At 36.2% G+C, this 18654-nt stretch overlaps 1 protein-coding gene across 4 annotated transcripts in view; it reads right to left on the minus strand.

The window, feature by feature from the left end:
- Positions 1–18654, minus strand: part of Tpst (tyrosylprotein sulfotransferase) — a 532464-nt gene that overhangs the window by 18376 nt on the left and 495434 nt on the right. For all 4 annotated transcript variants that reach the window (XM_081770746.1, XM_081770747.1, XM_081770749.1 and 1 more), the window contains one exon: positions 720–828. In XM_081770746.1, coding sequence (XP_081626872.1) covers positions 720–828 — 109 coding nt within the window. The remainder of the gene's footprint in view (positions 1–719; positions 829–18654) is intronic.

The raw sequence follows: 18654 nt of genomic DNA on the forward strand, positions 1-18654 counted from the left end.
TAAAACAAAGCAACGTTTATTTTAAAATAATAACTGTGTAACAGTTTCGCCAACTAACTGAACATATTGGCTTCATCAGACACTGTGTCTGTCTGATGAAACTAATATGATCAGTTAATTGGCGAAACTGTTACACAGTTATTATTTTTAAATAAACATTGCTTTGCTCAATGATATGTGTTTTTAGTTTAAGCTATTTAAGACAGCAAATCTAGTATGAACCAGTTAGCTATAGCATCAAAGGTAGGATAGATAATTATTTATTCACTAAATTAAATATAAAAATAAGAGAGGAGTAATGAAAGAACTTCACAGTTTGAACGATGAAATTATTCAATTTTTCGAAATACAAGCACAAAAGATTTAAAATCAAACAAAAAAGTGTGATAATCAACGAATATCTTAATTAACACGAATTTATTTGAGTAAAAACTTCACGAAACATATCAAAGTTTGTTAATCACACCGGGATAAACTACAACGCCTAGTATAGAATTTCTGGTTCAATTGAGTACAAAGAAACAACGGAAGAAAAGAAATCCTGAACTACATATTTTAAAATTTACAGTACGTATCGACCACGTGTACTGTAAAACTCTTTTCGTTTGAAGACTTGAAAAGTACGAGAATATTACTATTTTCTAAATTAGAGAGAGAGAGAGAGAGAGAGAGAGAGAGAGAGAGAGAGAGAGAGAGAGAGAGAGAGAGAGGTAACTTACCTCTTTGGATAAACCTGCTTCTTCTAACCTCACACTTTCCTTTTGGGACTTCAACCAGTGGCTTCGCATCTGCAATATACGAGGAATCACTCGGGTTTCCTGACCACATCTGAAATAAATAAATAAACATACAACATATAGATAAAAAAATATAAATGTAACCAAATCGTCAGTTTTATGTCCTATAGTGTTAATTTAAGGGGAACGATCATGGAAGAACTAGTAGAATGAGATGTGGAAGGAAACGGGAAAATCTTTAGAAAACCCACAGCCACGACGCTGTCAACCACAAATTTATAAGGCCTAGGACCGAACCACGTACCTCTCCCATGAGAAGTGAACGTTCTACCAGTAAGCTCCACATGCGTGTTTTAAATGCAAAGTATCAGAACATGACAAATCCCAGAGAACTATGGGTATTAGTAATGGAATGAAGAGAAATTCCTCCTCATCATATGCTTTCACAAGCGTTCCCTCACATAATGAAAATTTCTCTCTGAAAGGAGAAGACAATATGAAGAAAATACTCCGGTTATTATTATTATTATTATTATTATTATTATTATTATTATTATTATTATTATTATTATTATTATTATTATTATTATTATTTACTGAAGTTACTTTCCTTTATACATAAATGTTAAAAACATAAGAAACAACCTTCATCATTCTTTTCTTGAATGGTTTGTTATGTCTATGAAACATTGAAATAAAGTAATTTTTTCGATATAGAAATATGGAATAAAAACTCTAGCCAATACTATGTATAAAATATACAGCATAACTCTGCTTTTACGTTCTCTCATTTACAGGAAGACTAATTTGAACATGAAAAATAACGCTATAAACAGTACATAATGGATTTAAATCAAAATTTAAGAAAAAAACATATTAGTAGATTTTCCTGCCTTTATTGAAAAAGTATACATCAAATAGAAAATATACATGTCTCATTTGTGCTTGCGTTTCTTTTAATACCGTTATGAAATCTTTAAGTTTTACAGAAATGAATCAAATGGTGGAACGAAGAAAGTGGGAGAACCCCGAGAAAACCCACGCATACGGTGTTTATTCACCACAAAGTTCACTTAGCGCGAGCTGGGATCGAACCGAGGACCCCATGCACCAGAGGTGAACGCTCTACCACTGAGCCACCGTGGCTCCTTCTTTAATACTATTTAAATGCTATATCAATTGAAAATATTCCTAGGATTCTCCACATGCAACAGCATTGGTGATTTTTTCATATTTGTACTATTCCTCTGAGCTCAAAAATATTCATCATCATCATCATAGGTATTCTGCCTTTATTGGCAGGTCACTTGCCGCAGCTGAGAAGCTTCCATGCTCCACGGTCCTCCGCTAACCTTTTCGTCTTCGCGTATGATCTTTCTGTTTTAATATCATCCATTAATTGTAGTCTCCTTCGCCCCCTCCCTCTCTTTCCCGCCACCATACCCTCTAGAACGTCCCTCATGATACAATCTCTTCTTAGGCAATGTCCCAACCAGTTTCTCTTTCTCTTCCTAATAATATCTAAAAGTGTTCTTTTCTCACCCACCATTTCTAACACTCTCTCATTCGTTTTCCGCTCGACCCAACTAATTCTTTCCATTCTTCTCCACACCCACATTTCGAAGGCTTCCAGTCGATTTTCGTCACCTTTGCGTAATGTCCACGTTTCCGTCCCATACAGTACAACACTCCACACGAAGCATTTTATGAGTCTTTTTCTCAACTCTTTGTTCAAGGTCCCACAAAACAGATTTTTCTTTCTTTTAAAGGCTTCTTTCGCCATTCCTATTTTTGCTTTTATTTCACGTTCGCATTTCATGTCATTACTAAGAATACTACCCAGGTATCGAAAACTATTCACTTGTTCTATTTTCTCCCCTCCTACTTTTATATTTGACACAGACCCCTTCGTTCCAATCACCATAGCTTTTGTCTTTCTAACATTTATTTTCATCCCATATTCTTCAAAGCCCTTTCTCATTTTTTCTAACATTTTATTGATTTTCTTTTTAGATTCTGCAACAAGCGCCATATCGTCTGCAAATCTTATGCATCTAATCATTCTACCTCCTACCAAAATGCCATCATCATCATGTAGACTCTTTTTCACTATCTCTTCTAGATAGACATTAAATAGTGTTGACGAGAGGCAGCATCCTTGTCGAACTCCCCTTCCAATTGCACTTTCTTCTGTCAGTTCTTCCCCTATCCTAATTATATTTCTATCATCAATCAAAAATATTAATGTAAGCAATTCTTTTTCTTCAAGTTTTTGTTACCTTGATGTGTTTCGTTTCTGTTTGATGTGTTCGGAATCTAGTATGGTATTTTCAGTACTGGAAAATGGGAAATCGCCTTTAACGCTACATGTTTATATATAAGTTATATCACTTCAAACTAAATTACTCGCTGAACAAACAAACCAATTTATTGTTATAAAACCAATATCTTGTGACAGTTTCGCCAACTGACCTTTGGCTTCATCAGACACTATGACTTACCTGAGAAGTAACAGAAGATTAAATACAGAGATAAGTTTACAGGGCAAATATTTCTGGAGTTTCGTCTGTCATAGAGAATGAGGAGTGTGTGGTAATTTTAATAATGAAGTTGGCAACTGTGCAGAGTTTCAGCACCTACGGGGCTAGTTGTGTGTAAACACAAATGATGGCTCATTTGGAAAGCACGTCTTGCGAAGAAGTCCGCTCAGTTGTTCGAGTTCTGTGGCCGAAACATTTAACCGCGGCTGAAATTCACCGGCAGCTGGTAGATGTTGAGTAGATACTGTAATGTCCCGTCTGCATGTCACAGAATGATGTCGAAAGTTAACAGCTGGTAGAGAAAACGTCACCGACGTGGAGCGCAGTGGCGTACTCAATACAGCATCAACAAATTTGAATACAGATGGGACATCGCATTGGAAAAGTACCCTCCCGAAAGCCCGGACATCGCCCCAAGCGACTTTCACCTGTTCCCGCACTTGAAGAAGCACCTAGGAGGCCGTCGCTTTGCTTCAGAACAGGAGGTGAAACACTTCATGAGAACGTGGCTGAACACGCAAAGATAGGATTTTTAAAAGAAAGGAATCTTTAAACTCATCTCACGATTTGACAAGTGTCTCAACCGATATGAAGACTATGTCAAAAAATAACCTAATGTACTATCTGTTAGTTGTATTAGTGTATAAAAGTTTCACTACAGGTTCTGTAACCTTACTTTCTGATCACTTTTCGTACTAATTATGTTCAGAAATCCATTTCAAACTGTTGAACCGTTTCCCTTTAACGCAATCAGAAACAACGTGCAATGCTGATTTCAATATGAAGAAAAAAATATATGAACCCTTAAAACAGAAAATTTTAAAAACGCTGGGCACATGTCCACTTAGTTTTAATGAGGAGCATGCATATTATATATATATATATATATATATATATATATATATATATATATATATATACCGAGATTCATCTTCCTAACTTTACAGACTGGTGATCTACTGAAATTTTGAACACCCTTCTACCCCTCTTAGGGTACGTCCTTGAATCAAAGTAACATAATAAAAACACAGCCCAATATAGTTACTATTTTGCACAATTCATTTCAATCTAAAGAATCGTTTCCCCGTTACTTAATCATATAATCACAAACAACAGGTGACATTGCCTCAACGTGAAGAAAGAAATTATAGAAAGTGTCCTCTTCCCCCTTAAAATGGGAGTTCCTAAAAAAAGCTGCGACATTAGTCCATTTATTTTTAATTAGAAATTTATAAACCAAATTTCATTTTCGTAACTTGACAGAATCGTGAGATACTAATTTTTTCGCAAAAATTTTGTCCTCCACTCCCCTTCAGGATACGAATTTTAGTCAAAGTAACGTGAGAAAAACCCAGTTCGAAGTACGTGATAACTATATGCCAATCCATTTCAAACGATTCCGCTGTTTTCCTCTTATGTAATCACGGAAAAGATTCTTTCCATTTTTACTTCCAAGCGACGAAAGAAGAGAAGAAAGTTTGGTGATCGTGAAAAAAAAAAAAAAATCAAATTCGAGATTTCAATGGATGTACAGTCATGTCCAAAATGATTGTCGCATATCTATAAGTGTCTTGTTGTGGGAATATAATTTGATAATGGTTTTGCAGGGTACTTTTAATACTGTTACTATGTGCAAAGGCGCAAATCTGTCTTCAACATTGGGGGGGACGGGTAAGATGGTCCCGTATATATATATATATATATATATATATATATATATATATATATATATATATATATATATATATATATATATATATATATATATATAAGCGATGTTCAAAATATTTATGAAGTTGAAAAACAATGCTGTGAAGGATCAGGGGAGCAGAATTGTCTTCAGTGACGAATTTAGGAGGCTATCGGGCTCATTCTCCCCTCGAAATAATTTGTTAGTTTTACGCATTCCACGTACAACAATAATCCTTCTTACCATTTCTAAGAATGTCATTGACTTTCCATTTTCTTATGCTTTTTGTTTAGAAATAATACTGTATTTGTCAAATTTCATTCCATGTAAGAACCGCGTCCTTAATTGTTCTTTCTGTCATCCTTTCTATTTTTCTGTTTCTTTTTCTTGACGTTACTACTTTCATTTCGCCTATCATACTTTATCGACCGTTGTCAGTTATGATTCAAGTTGGCTGTCATCAGTAACACCAAAACTAAGAGGAGTTGATAAGCGAAACTAAAGTTTATTCAAGGAACGTTCAGTACCTCATGTAAACAAATACACGTGGTGATTGTTTGATTTTATTGGTTAGAGAGCCTTAGAACGCCCATGCGGTAAAAGAAAATAGTCCTTGCTTATAAGGCTCATTAGCAGAATTCCTTAGAATTAGACAACAGAAACAACACTTTATCTAAGAACTAAATTGAATTAATGCAATAAAAGAGAATACGCATGCATTGAAAGTGGTTTTGACCCAACTTTAGCGCGAATCACAGTTAACAATATGGCCACATGCAGGGAATAAGTAAAACATCGACAGGGTACAAGCACATGCTTCTCGAAAGAAGCGCTGACCGATAGCCAATCATCCGATGACTGGCGGAGTAATACAATTCTGCAATGTTTACATCAGGAGCAGAAGGTTCGTTGAATGAACTTTAGTGTTCCACACCAACATGCGCGGATATCAACATGACAGGACTTTAGTTATTATAACAAAGGAACAATTATATCGTTTAGTTATTTTTAAAAGAAGGAAATGTTTGAATTAAAGAAAATCAAAACGGGGGAATAATTAGCCCGGGAAATTAGGACGGCCAAGAGGATGCTTTCTTTTTCTTGTATGAATAGAATAAAGGGTTAGATTCACTTTTAAATTTTTGTGTCATATCATATAGGATTTATCGATCTGTAATTCTTGTCATTATAACTTCAATTTATGCATAAATTAAAATATATTTAATTCTCAAACTCAGGTGGGCAATTGCCCACTTCCTTCCTTGTATTGGGCATAGCCCTCAAAAGAAAATCCTAAATACGCCATTGGTTGTCTTCAACATTGGAAGGTGGGCAGATTTGAGGCTTATTCTAGATAAGGGAGATGAAACTCATATTACGGTAGATGAATCTGATCAACTGTTGTAGAGTATATTATATATTAGGTGATGTAGATGAAGTAGTAGTACATATCAGTATTACAAATCACTGCCGTGAAAACATTCTGAAATCTGAATACATGCATATTTATAATTGGTATGTTTCTAATTAGGCATCCACAAAGATCCACGTTAAAATTGTTTTATAGTAATATAATAATATAAATGACGACTTCCCCAAAACTATGAAGAAAGAATATCAATTATGTGTGACGCAACAATACTCTTTGAGCAAAATGATTATAATCTCAATAACATTACAGGAATCGTTTCAGAAATCTGACGCATGTCATACTCTTTACTTAACAGATGTAACCTTAAGATTAGAGAGAAAAATATTCCAGCAATTGAATTCTTTTCTTTGCTTACGAAACATCCTCTCTCAAAAGAAAAATTGGGACACGCGGAAATAATACGTAGGAACAAACCATGGTTCGAACTAGCAGAGAAGAGAAAACAGGCAAAATTACGTTGGCTACAAAATCCGAATGAAGTAACTACACAAAATTTCGTAGACATCAGGCGAGGAACTTCCAAAACTTTTAGAACAAAAAAACGCGATATTTTGAAAGCTAAAATTTAGGAACTTGAAGATAGTAAAAATAAAAACATTCGGGACATGTATAAAGGGGTCAACGAATTTAAGAAAGTCTATCAACCTCGTTCTTATATATGAAAGAAAGCTGATGGAACAGTTCTCACTGATACAGATAGCATTTTAAATAGATGGAAAGATTTCTTTGACGATTTGCTTAACACGCAGCCAAAAACTAATGTGCGTGGAGAAAGAAAGATACACACGGCAGAATCATATATTCCAGAACCCAATCGAATAGAAGTAAAACTCGCTATAAAGAAATTAAAGAAACACAAATCTCGGGTGCAAACGAAATTCCGGCTAAGTTAATTTTAGCTGGAGGCAAAAAATTGTGGAACAAGATACACAAACTCATTCTCCTTATCTACAACAAGGAAGAATTGCCACAAGAGTGGGAAGAATCAATCATTGTTCCAATTCACAAGAAAGGCGACAAAACTGACTGTAATAATTATCGAGGCATCTCTCTTCTGTTAACATCCTACAAAATCCTTTCAAACATTCTATTAGCAAGAATGAGCCCATACGCAGATGAAATGTTTGGAGATTATCAGTGTGGATTTAGACGAAATCGATCAACTATCGACCAAATATTTACCATTCGCCAAATACTCGAAAATAAGCGGGAATACAGTAGTCCGGTACATCAACTATTTATTGATTTTAGAAAGGCTTATAACTCGGTTAGGAGAGAAACATTGTACAACGTTCTTACAGAATTTGGAATACCGAAAAAGCTAATTAGATTAATTAAGGCATGTTTAAATGAATCCCAAAGTAAAGTCCGGGTAGGAAAAGTTTTGGCCACGAGCTTTCACGTTAAGAATGGCCTGAAACAAGAAGATGTGTTGTCGTCATTATTATTCAACTTTGTCCTGGAATACGCTATAAGGAAGATGAAGGATAGCAACCAGGGCCTAGAGCTGAACGGTGTTCACCAGGTTATGCGTACGCTGATTACGTAAGTTTAGTAGGGGTTGATATGAGAAAAATAAAAAAAGAAATGCAGAGGTCTTATTAGACACGCTTGCATGGACATGAGTTTAGAAGTAAACGCAGAGAAAACTAAATACATGGAAGTGCGTCGGGACCGTAATACGGCAAATTATGTATGTGTTAAAATATTAAATAATACTTTTGATAAAGTGGATACTTTCAAACATCTAGGATCAATATTAACAGACGAAAATCATATTCACGAAGAAATTAAATGTCGACTAAAAACAGGGAATTCGTGTTATTATTCAGTTCAAAATCTCTTGTCGTCGCGAATTCTGTCGAGGGATTTGAAGCTTAAAATGTATAAAACGATAATCATACGCTTACTGAGTACAGAGCATAGACTGAAAGTATTTGAGAACAAGATCCCGAGAGAAATATTCGGACCAAGAGGAACGGGAATGGGGAATGGTGGAAACTTCATAACGACGAACTACGTAAATTATATGGCTTACCAAACATTGTTAAGGTCATCAAGTCTAGGAGGCTTAGGTGGGCAGGACATGTAGCCAGGATGGAAGAAAGTAGGAACGCTTTCAAAGTGTTAGCGGTAAGACCAATCGGAAAACGACTATTAAGAAGACCTAGGCGCAGATGGGAAGACAATATTAAGATGAATCTCGCAGAGATAGGAATACAAAGTAGAAACTGGATCCAGTTGGCTAAGAATAGAAGTCAGTGGAGAGCTTTTGTGAACGCGGCATTGAACCTCCTAGTTCCATAGGCTATAGAGTTTGTTAGCTTACGAAGCATGAGTAGATGCCTAGGCTGATACTACAAATAGATTAAATGCGCATTTACTGAAAAGATGGGTTCTACTGACATTGGATAGTCTATATACTCTTCGTGTGCTAGGGCCTAGGGGAGAGGAGGAGATAAGATTTCATATGAGGTTACGTCACGCACAGTCGCACGCCTTCATTTTCATTATAAATGGAAAAGCCAAGAGAAACAAATTTCATCTAACTTTCCTTTGTGGCAGTCGGACACAACTCATCACAGTTATCTGCAAAATGCACTTTTCAAATCGGATTATTGGGAGAGCCTCTAGTTCCAATGTTGGGGGGGGACATGTCTCCCCATTTCCCCGGAATTTGTGCCCGTACCTACAGCTGAGACAACTTTCCAGCATGAGGAGAGGGGCATATCCTCCTCTGGCATTTATTGCAATTTGTGCCCAAATAGCGGAAGTGGAATTAATACATATTGATGAGACTACTAAACTCACTACAGCACGAAGTTCAGTTTGAAATACTACAGAATACGATTCTTTTTTTTTAAAAAATGGAAAAGCCAAGAGAAATCAATTTCATCTTACATTCCTTTGGGGCAGTCGGACACAAATCCGAAAAAGCGCTTTTTAAATCAGATTATTGGGGGGGACAGTCCCCCCCAGGTCCAACATTGGAGGGGACATGTCCCCCTCGTCCCCCCGGGATTTGCGCCAGTGACTATGTGTATACTCGGGAAATATTTATTTGTGGTAAATTCTATAGGAAAAAAATTATAAATACGAAAATTAGAATGAGTAAAACAAAATATTACTAAATGGACAAGAAAGTTTTTTTTTTTTTTTTGTTATACATTCGTTATATATGAACTGCTCTTGTGACATGAAATTTACCCCATACATGTCTTTGCTGATTATACACATACTAACATTATAAAAAATATCGGGCGAAATCGTTATCAAATTATATTCCTACAACAACATATGTACTGTATAGATATGCGACAATCATTTTAGACATGAGTGTACATACGTTTCATGGCCCGTAGATACCGAAAAAGTGATTTTTCAATATCTATTTGTCCGTTCGTCCTGATATACACTCACCTAGAGGCCATGCCATTCAACGTACCTCAACCAAATTTTAAACTTAAGATTTTCATGTGATCCTCCTGATACATATATATTTTTTTTCGAATTTTCTATCTATCCCTAAAAATAAGGGTAAAAATAAAAAAATGCGATTTTCTAAAAAAAGAAAAAGTAAAAAAAACGACCCCATCACGTAGTATAAGTCATTTTTATAGGAAAAATCGCGGAGAGGTACTTTATTCTTGAGAGGACTAGCTGGGGAGAGTAATACTCCCGGAAGTAGGAACTAAATACACGGTTGTGATTGGTTGGCGTTATCCATTTCTTGCCACGTAGCATAAACATAGAAGAAATCAAACCGTTGCTGCTGTCGGTTCTCGTGGCCGAGCGTGCTAGCGCTACCAGCTAGTAATGGAAATCGTATTTGACGTGGGTTCAAACCCAGCCCAAGGAATTTTTATTTTTAAAATTTTTATAACACTTTTTTCATTAAAATAAGATGAAAATAATACTCAAAAAAAGTGATTTACTTACTTCTGTGCGGATAAGTTGTAGGAGTAAGAGGAACGGGTTCGAAGCCCCGCAGGGCTCGCTTTGTTCCACCTTGACCCCCATGATAAAAATATACGGTGATTTTTTTTCCTCTTCTGTAAAATACCACTCATGCGATTTTGGTATTATTTTATAAACAAATACTTAACACTAATATCAAATATAGACAGATTATAACTCTTTCTCATAAAGTTAATAGAACACATTAGTCTGTACTTCAATGGGTTTGATTTGATTTATGGTTTAGCGCCCCTTTCAGCAGCGAGGCTGTATGAGACGTGGAGCTACAGCTTAACGTGGGATCCCAACCACATGAACTCCCCCGGGAATCCAATCCAAGTCTCTCACGCTATACTTCAATAGTGGGATGTTCTGTCAGTGGTTATTATTATTAGTGTTACATATGTTCAGTTTAAATTATAGAATTTGGCAAATCTCAGTATTTCACACTTCGAATTTAGTGTGACCACGGATAATATTGATCGATTTCTTGTACTGTAATTCAGTGTTCATATAGACCCTATTACATTTTTAAAAGAATATTCATTCTATTGTTTATTGTAATCTAAATGGACGTTTTATTAATGCATTTCCTTTACTCAAATAAATTTTGAGTCCTCAACAACTAATCAATATTCTAATGTGTAAACACTAATCCTCTGTTTTTTTATTTCTTATTTTTTTTAAATAACAGAGCATTCTAATAAATCATTTCTTAGTGCAGCGTTTCCCAACCGGTGTGTCGCGAAACAGTGGTGTGCCACGAATGGGTCGCTGGTGTACCGCGAGGAAATCGAAACAAAATTATTAATTCTATAGCAATAAAATTGCAAGGCATAGAGAAAAAGGTATATTTGTATTTCACATTACTACTATGAATCTAAAATTTTAAGTTTCATACTATGTTACTTTTCTGTGGAACATTTTTAATTTTCTGTAGAACATTTTTCTGTACATTTCTAATTTTTTAAAAAAAGCATTTGTTATCATTGTTATGAGAGTTATTACTTCTTTATTGTGGCAGACTATTTCATAACTTGAAATTTTAAAATATTATTCAATCGTTCCGGCAAATTAAACATGTATACGAATTATCTACATTTGTGTTTTAAAAGTAAAAGAGATTTGTTTGTTCGTTCGTTATTTAGTGATCCTTCTTCTTAATGAAAGGTTGGATACAGTTTTCGAAAAAATATAGTGTATTCTTAACTTGAGTCCTATATCTGATTGCAATTGTTTTATTTTTTTATTTTTAAATTAGAATGAAAAATAAGCATAATGATTTACCACGGGGAAAAAAAAACAGTGGTCGAGCTTTCTTCTCTGTGAGAAGGATGTCAGTAATTAGAAAAAAATGCTATAGTATTTTATATTTTCAAATAATAATAATAATAATAATAATAATAATAATAATAATAATAATAATAATAATAATAATAATAATAATGTGTGCTGCGAGAATTCAAGTTACCCTGAAGTGTGCCGCAAGTTGAAAAAGGTTGGGAAACGCTGTCTTAGTGTGTTTGTTCATTTGCTCACTGTCTTATCACATCCACATAAGCACTGGAGAGGAATGCCGCTATCAGAAGGCGAGAAAAGTCAAAATGCACACTTGATAAAACGTCCGTAAGTACTCCTTGCTCTTGCTGCTTGCTATATCAATGATATTCAGTCATGTTTATTCAGACAGAATCAACCTACTTTCTAAGAAAATTTTCTCCACGAGTAAAGAAACCCGTGTTTTCTATTTCAAACACATTTGTCAATAATTTCATGTATTCGTAAAATCATTATTTGAGGAACCAAAACGAAATATAAATTGAATAAAATGTTACGGTTCGTGTATTAATTAAATCTTCATATTTTAAAGACAAAACAACAGACAATACATATATCTTCCACTCAAAATTCCTTGCTTACATCTGCCCATAATTTGTTCACGACGTGTCGTTTGTGTAATCTGGATGAACTTGGTTCCATAGTGGAACTATTTTTTATTATTATTATTATTATTATTTATTTATTTTTCTTTAACTCCGCACCTCACAACCTAGTCTGCTTTCACGCAAAACAAACTTTCTTTTCTCACGTAGCGCTCAGTTCCTTTGCAGACGACTCTCCATTCGCAACAATTCGGACGAATAATCCCAACATGTTGGGATCGTTCGCATTCGCATTTTTCGTCGGTTTTCGCAATTCGCAGGTCGGAACTAGTTGAGGCACTCCAATTTATTTACACGTGCTGGGAAATTCGCATTCGCAATCGCATTCGGAAGCAATGGAGGCGCGGCCTAATAAGTCCTTTATTGCTAACCATTATTGTCAAATTGGTTCGTTAGATATTTCAGTCTCAATTGGAATTCAGCTGTATCTGGAATTATGTTCACAAATAATGAAATAAAATAATTTTGCAGCACCCTGTATAGAATAATTATATTTAAGGAAACAAGTTATCAGAATACCACAAACAAAGGATCAAACAGGTGTAAAACAACGACTAGCTTCTGGTAGGATTTATCCCGTTGATGCTTCGGTCAACAGAGGTGTTCTTGATTTAATCTGAGGCAGTCGCCCTTAAAATATGAATATTTAATCCTTTTGGTTCGACGAAAGAAGCAGTCTACAACAATTATTCTTAGAAGTCAGCTCGCATACCAACAACTCTTAATCCAAATTCTTTCCTTTCTTTTACTCTTATTTCTCTTTCCCTCTCTTCTTTTTAATTATGAATTATGCGTAGAAGATGAAGTTTTAGAACTAATTTATCGCAGTTAACTGAAAGAAACGTAGAAGGAATTTTTTCTCTGATACACGAAAAAAGAAGAAGAAGAAAGTATTGAAAAATTAATAACAAACAAGAAACTTGATAACGTCTTGAGATGAGTATTATTTTACAAGAAATTTTGATTAAAGAAGATTTAGTTTCTTCTTTCAATAGCTGTATTTTTATATTGAAGAGTTTATTACACTACATTTGTACAGATTTCCATTAAACATTCCACTACTATCATAAATATTTCAGGAACGGCGCGACACATTCTAACAACAAACTTTCTCTGGTTATATTATAAAGGTAACCAAGAAAGTTCTGTCGCTTTTTCGCCCAACACCTTCGAACATCGATATGTCACCTAACACGTACCTGGAAGATCAAAAGTAATCCCCATCAGCATCGACGACCTTCTGCCAACGTTCTAGGTCATGGATTCCATCGCGGTAGAACTTGATGGGCGTGAAGCGAAGAAGGTATCAAGTGCAATTTGCACCTCTACTAGGGATTTGAACTGGTGTCCTCGAAGATGATTGTCCAAAGAATAGAACAGGTGATAATCGGACGGTGCAATATATGGGGAGTATGGCCGATGCAATAGTATTTCTCATCCAAGGCGCAGAGTAGTGTCCTGGGTCATCCTAGCCACGTGGGGCTTAGCGTTGTCCTGTAACAGAAGGACCCCTTTGCGATTCAGAAATGCTGGCTCCAGAGTTTTCAGTTTTTCTTGAACACGGCTCAACTGCTGTCAGTATACAGTTACATTCATGCTTTGATCAGCTGGTAGCAGTTCCCGACGCATGATGCTGCGAGCAGTTCACCAAACACACAGGAGGACCTTCTTTTGGTGCAGTGCTGGTTTCGGATGTTTTGGAACTGGTTCATGGGATGCTAACCAATGATGACGGCGCCGCACAGTGGTCGGAAACTTGAAAAAAGCGGACAAAAATAGTTTATTCTGAAACAATGGAAGTTGACGGACGTCTCTCTATCGTTCTATACGTAATTGTCCTTCCTAAATCGATTGTAACTACTGCGGAAGTGATTTGAAGAACCTCTACTGAAATACGTGCAGTTATATAAACCGAGTGGTCCAAAAATTTGGAAACCCCTCGCATGAATGTCAAATACTGAAAAATGTAACCAAAGGAACAATATAGGGGAGTAATAAAGGTGAGGAGGAATTGGAGAGGACACAGAAAATGAACGCCACCATCTTGAAATTCACCATCGTGAATCATACATACAGTTTATAAATTCAAAACAACATGTTGATGCCCTATGTGAATTGGACATCGCTAGCCAGTACGAAGTTATGGTAGGTGTTAACATGCATCCAAGAAGCGGCTACAGGTTCAATGTGCTCTCCCTCGAACTGTATGTGCAGCTAATAAAAAGACAGTGTAAAACAAATGCGTGTTTGTCTTAGGATACAAAATTAAAGTTAGTGGTTTTGCACTCGCAATATCTTCGAAGAAACACTAATATCTACTGGAATGTAATTCAGTTCTAATAGAATGGAATGTAGTTTAAGATTACGTTGTTTCGTTAAGATTAAAAGATTCAGTATGGAATCTTCTTATATACTACTGCACTGCAGTGTAATATACAGCAGCTCCACATGACTAATGGTTTATCACTGCAATATGTACAACTTTGATTCAGGGACGAAGGGCAATCCAAATTACCTACAAGACGTTATGCCTTTTCCCTTTGTAAGAATCAGATAGCGGATCTCGATTGCAACCACAACAACATAACTTATCACGCATTTCCAGTTAGATGGAGCTGAGTCCTTCAGCTGCACTTGGCTGCAGCTACTTCCAATGCTCAACCTTTCGCATTACTCATGGTAAACTCAATAAACCTTATTTTGCAGATAAGCAAGAATAAGCTTAGACTGCTGAGCTATTAACATCAGCGTATATGTAACTTTTCGGTAATACTAACAAAGCTATCATATAAATAATATGACACTGGATAACAAATAAAACTCTTCACTAAACACACAGTATTTGAGTCCAATGTATTATTCAACCGCTTTCATCGACCTCAGAAACGATATAAATGTTTAAAACGCAACATATTTTTTGTTAATTTTTTACTAATTTTTCGGTATTTTTATTTGTTCATGTTTACATGCATTTTATGGACAGTGAAAATATTCCTATATCCTGAAATTTCGGGTTTGGAAGCAAGAGAGATACTTATAACCAAATAACAATACCGATTTCATAGGTGGCGAAGTTGACAAAATCGATTTTTGACCGCTTTTTTTCAGTTTCCGACCACTGTGCGCCGTGGAGCCTTCTACAGGACCCACTTCTCATCACATGTCAACAGCCTTCCAGAAATGGCTCCTCCCTCAGACAGCAAAGAAACATAGGTGTCTGCTCGCGTTGCTTTCTGGCCCGGAGTCAAATCCTGTCGAACCCATCACTCCATTGTAGACCCAGTTCCTCACAGTCATGACTGGTTACTGTTCGCCTCAATTACTGCCTGAAGATTTTCATTTTGTACATGTGTTGGTCTTCTGGCACATGGTGCGTCTTCGAGCGTTTCGTCACCGTTGTTAAACTTGTTAAACCACTGCTGCACTGCCCATGTAGCCACGACACGACCACCAAAGGCCTGGCATATTTTCTACCCAACTGCAGTGGCTTTTGATCCCAGTTTGAACTCGTACAGCAGAGCGCAGCAATCCTCTCCGACGATTTTGGATAGCACGTTATTGATTATTCAGTATAATTGTTCGTCCTGGTTTGGAGAATTTCACAAGAATCACACCCTTTTGGTCCCAAAACACGATAGCCACGGTTCTGTGAACTGACTGTGTTCGTTTGAATTTCTTCGCTTCAGGAGAATCAGAATGCCGCCATTGCATTGACTGCTCAGTGGCGTACGACATCCAGGTTCCTTCCCCCGTCGTTAAGTGAGAAATGAGGTAATCAACATTCTCCTACCAGCAGGCCAAAACGTCACGTGCAATTGTCATTCTTTCCTCTTTGTATGCATTTTAAGCACTCAAATATAGTTCGTGATAACCCAGTTTATCAGTCACTATTCGATGCACTGTTTTCGCAGTTATTTCTGCATACTCTTTGGCGTGTTCAATTATTGTGAACCGGCGATAAGATCGCACTTTCTCGTTAACGCGTTCCACTAGATTGTCCGTCTGAATATTAGACTTTCCGCTACGCTCATCATCCCGAACCTTTCTGCACCATTACCTGACCTTCCTTTCATTTATTACTGTCGATGCGTAAATGGCACACAATTCCCGATAAATGTCAGCTGTATTCTATCATTTGGCGTTTAGAAATTGGATGACAGATCTCACTTTACATTTCGCGGAATTTTATAATACGGCAGCCATTTCACCTTACCGCTACTCGCATGTACGTAGCTCCACTACGACCCGCTCGGGCGAGTAATACTCCCGGAAGTACGTTTTTTCCGCGCGCTACTCTAGCCAGCTGTTTTACGCGCTATCCTAGCCAGTTGTTTTAAGTTGGTCACAAAATTTATATCATTATGACAAGGGAAACAAAACGAGCCCTATATCATGGAGTACAAGGGCATAAGTACTACAACTACTTATCTGCATAAAAGTAAATAAATCACTTTCTAAAGTATTATTTTCATATTACTTTAATTTAATAAGTGCTATAAAAATGTAAAAAAATGTTTAAAAAACTTTCCTCGGACCGGGTTTGAACTCACGCCAAAAGAGAATTTTATTACTAGCATATAGCGCTATCCCACTCGGCCACCAAGGCCGATAGCAGCAAGTGTTTGATTTCTGCTATTTTAAAGCAACGTGGCAAGAAGTGGATAACGCCAACCAATCAGAACTGTGTTTCTCGTTTCTACTTCCGGGAGCATTACTCTCCCAAGCTAGTCCAAGCTCCACTCGGACGATTCTACTTCTGATACAAGCACAGAATACTACGACATGCTGCTGCGCATGCTCAACTTCATTACTGTTGCAAACTTCCCGTAAAAGATTATCGGCCTTTTTTGTGACATACCTTATGTTATACTTGTAATTTTTTGTATGGATTTCAACGGTACTTCCAAAGAAAGACCAATACTTTTACAAGATTTTTTTTTCATGAATTAATTCAAGAGACAATTCATTCTATTTCGTGTTAACAGATAATATAAACATTCAAATCGGGAATAAACATTTGCCTATTTTAAAAAGCTAGAGACTTCTTCAGTGACATGAATAACGACATACAAGTAACATGACTATACCTAGATCCACTGCCAAATTATGCTAATTTGTCGAGTGTTCGGTTTTTAGATTTCCTCAATCTGGTCTCCCTCCTCTACAGACCATTACCGTTGAAATCAGAAATGGATGATTTCTACGACTTCCCACTTGAACAGGGGATAAAAAAGGAGACGAAAACTATCTTGAGACTGAATCAATTCTCAAAAACCGCTTCCTGTTATCTGTATTATCATCTTTTCTCATCCCTCTCGCCATAGTCGGAGACGGACAGATGGACGGATATACGTAACCGTTATAAGATTTCTTGTAATTATGAACAGCAGCTCTGAAAATATAATCACAATAATAACCTTTATTATTTTGGTACGTTTAAAATAAGAGTACCTAATTCTGTAGTTGGATATCAACAGCTTTCCATAGTATCTTCTTACCATTCTTCCAGATTTAAATACAATTACAATGAAACATGTATATAACTAAATTTTACCGCACCATATATTCTTTCTGCTGTCGACAGGTTTTCTGTCGAATACATGTTACATCTAACTTCAGTAATATAAAGTATGAAACAAGCACACTACGATTACATGGAATTATGCGTGTTGTAATTAATCACTTCCATAATACATTTGCCGCAGCTTTGACTCAAATGTTAAAGGCATATCCTATCTGCGAGAGTTATCTCCGACGTGATCGTCAGTGGGTTACAAAAGCTTGTATAAAATCGCGACTAATGATTTATCTTTTAGGTTTCTACTTTAATCACTAGGTCCCGTCCCACATACGCGTAGCTTCACTGATGAATAAAAAGGTTAATTCCCAATCAATGGCAATAGGATTTACTATACTTTTGTAGATCTAAAATCTTGATTTTTGGAAATGCACAGCGAGCAAGAATTGTTACAGAAGAATTATCTCAAATATCCGTTCTTCGCACGGGAAGAATAAAGTTTATGCAAAATATTTGAAAACAAATTTAGATGATTTTCAGTTTAATGTCCCTTTCAGCAGCGAGACTGACTACTGATTAACATGGAATCCGAACCACATGAGCTCCCACAGGGAATCGAACATTTGAAAATAAAGAACCAAATACAATAAACGATGATAAATCTATCTGAAATATATGTTCTTCGCATGGAAAGATCAGGTTTATGAAAAATATTTAAAATCCTTCTCCCGTAGGATACGAGTATAAATGAAAGTGTTACCCCTGCTGTATAGGCAATCAACGTTGTTTTAAGTTACGAAGTGTTGCCTAACCTATTAGGTGCTGTTGTTAGACGTT

This window comes from Thermobia domestica, chromosome 9 (assembly GCF_964235325.1).
Source record: "Thermobia domestica chromosome 9, izTheDome1.hap1.1, whole genome shotgun sequence".
NCBI lineage: Eukaryota > Metazoa > Arthropoda > Insecta > Zygentoma > Lepismatidae > Thermobia > Thermobia domestica.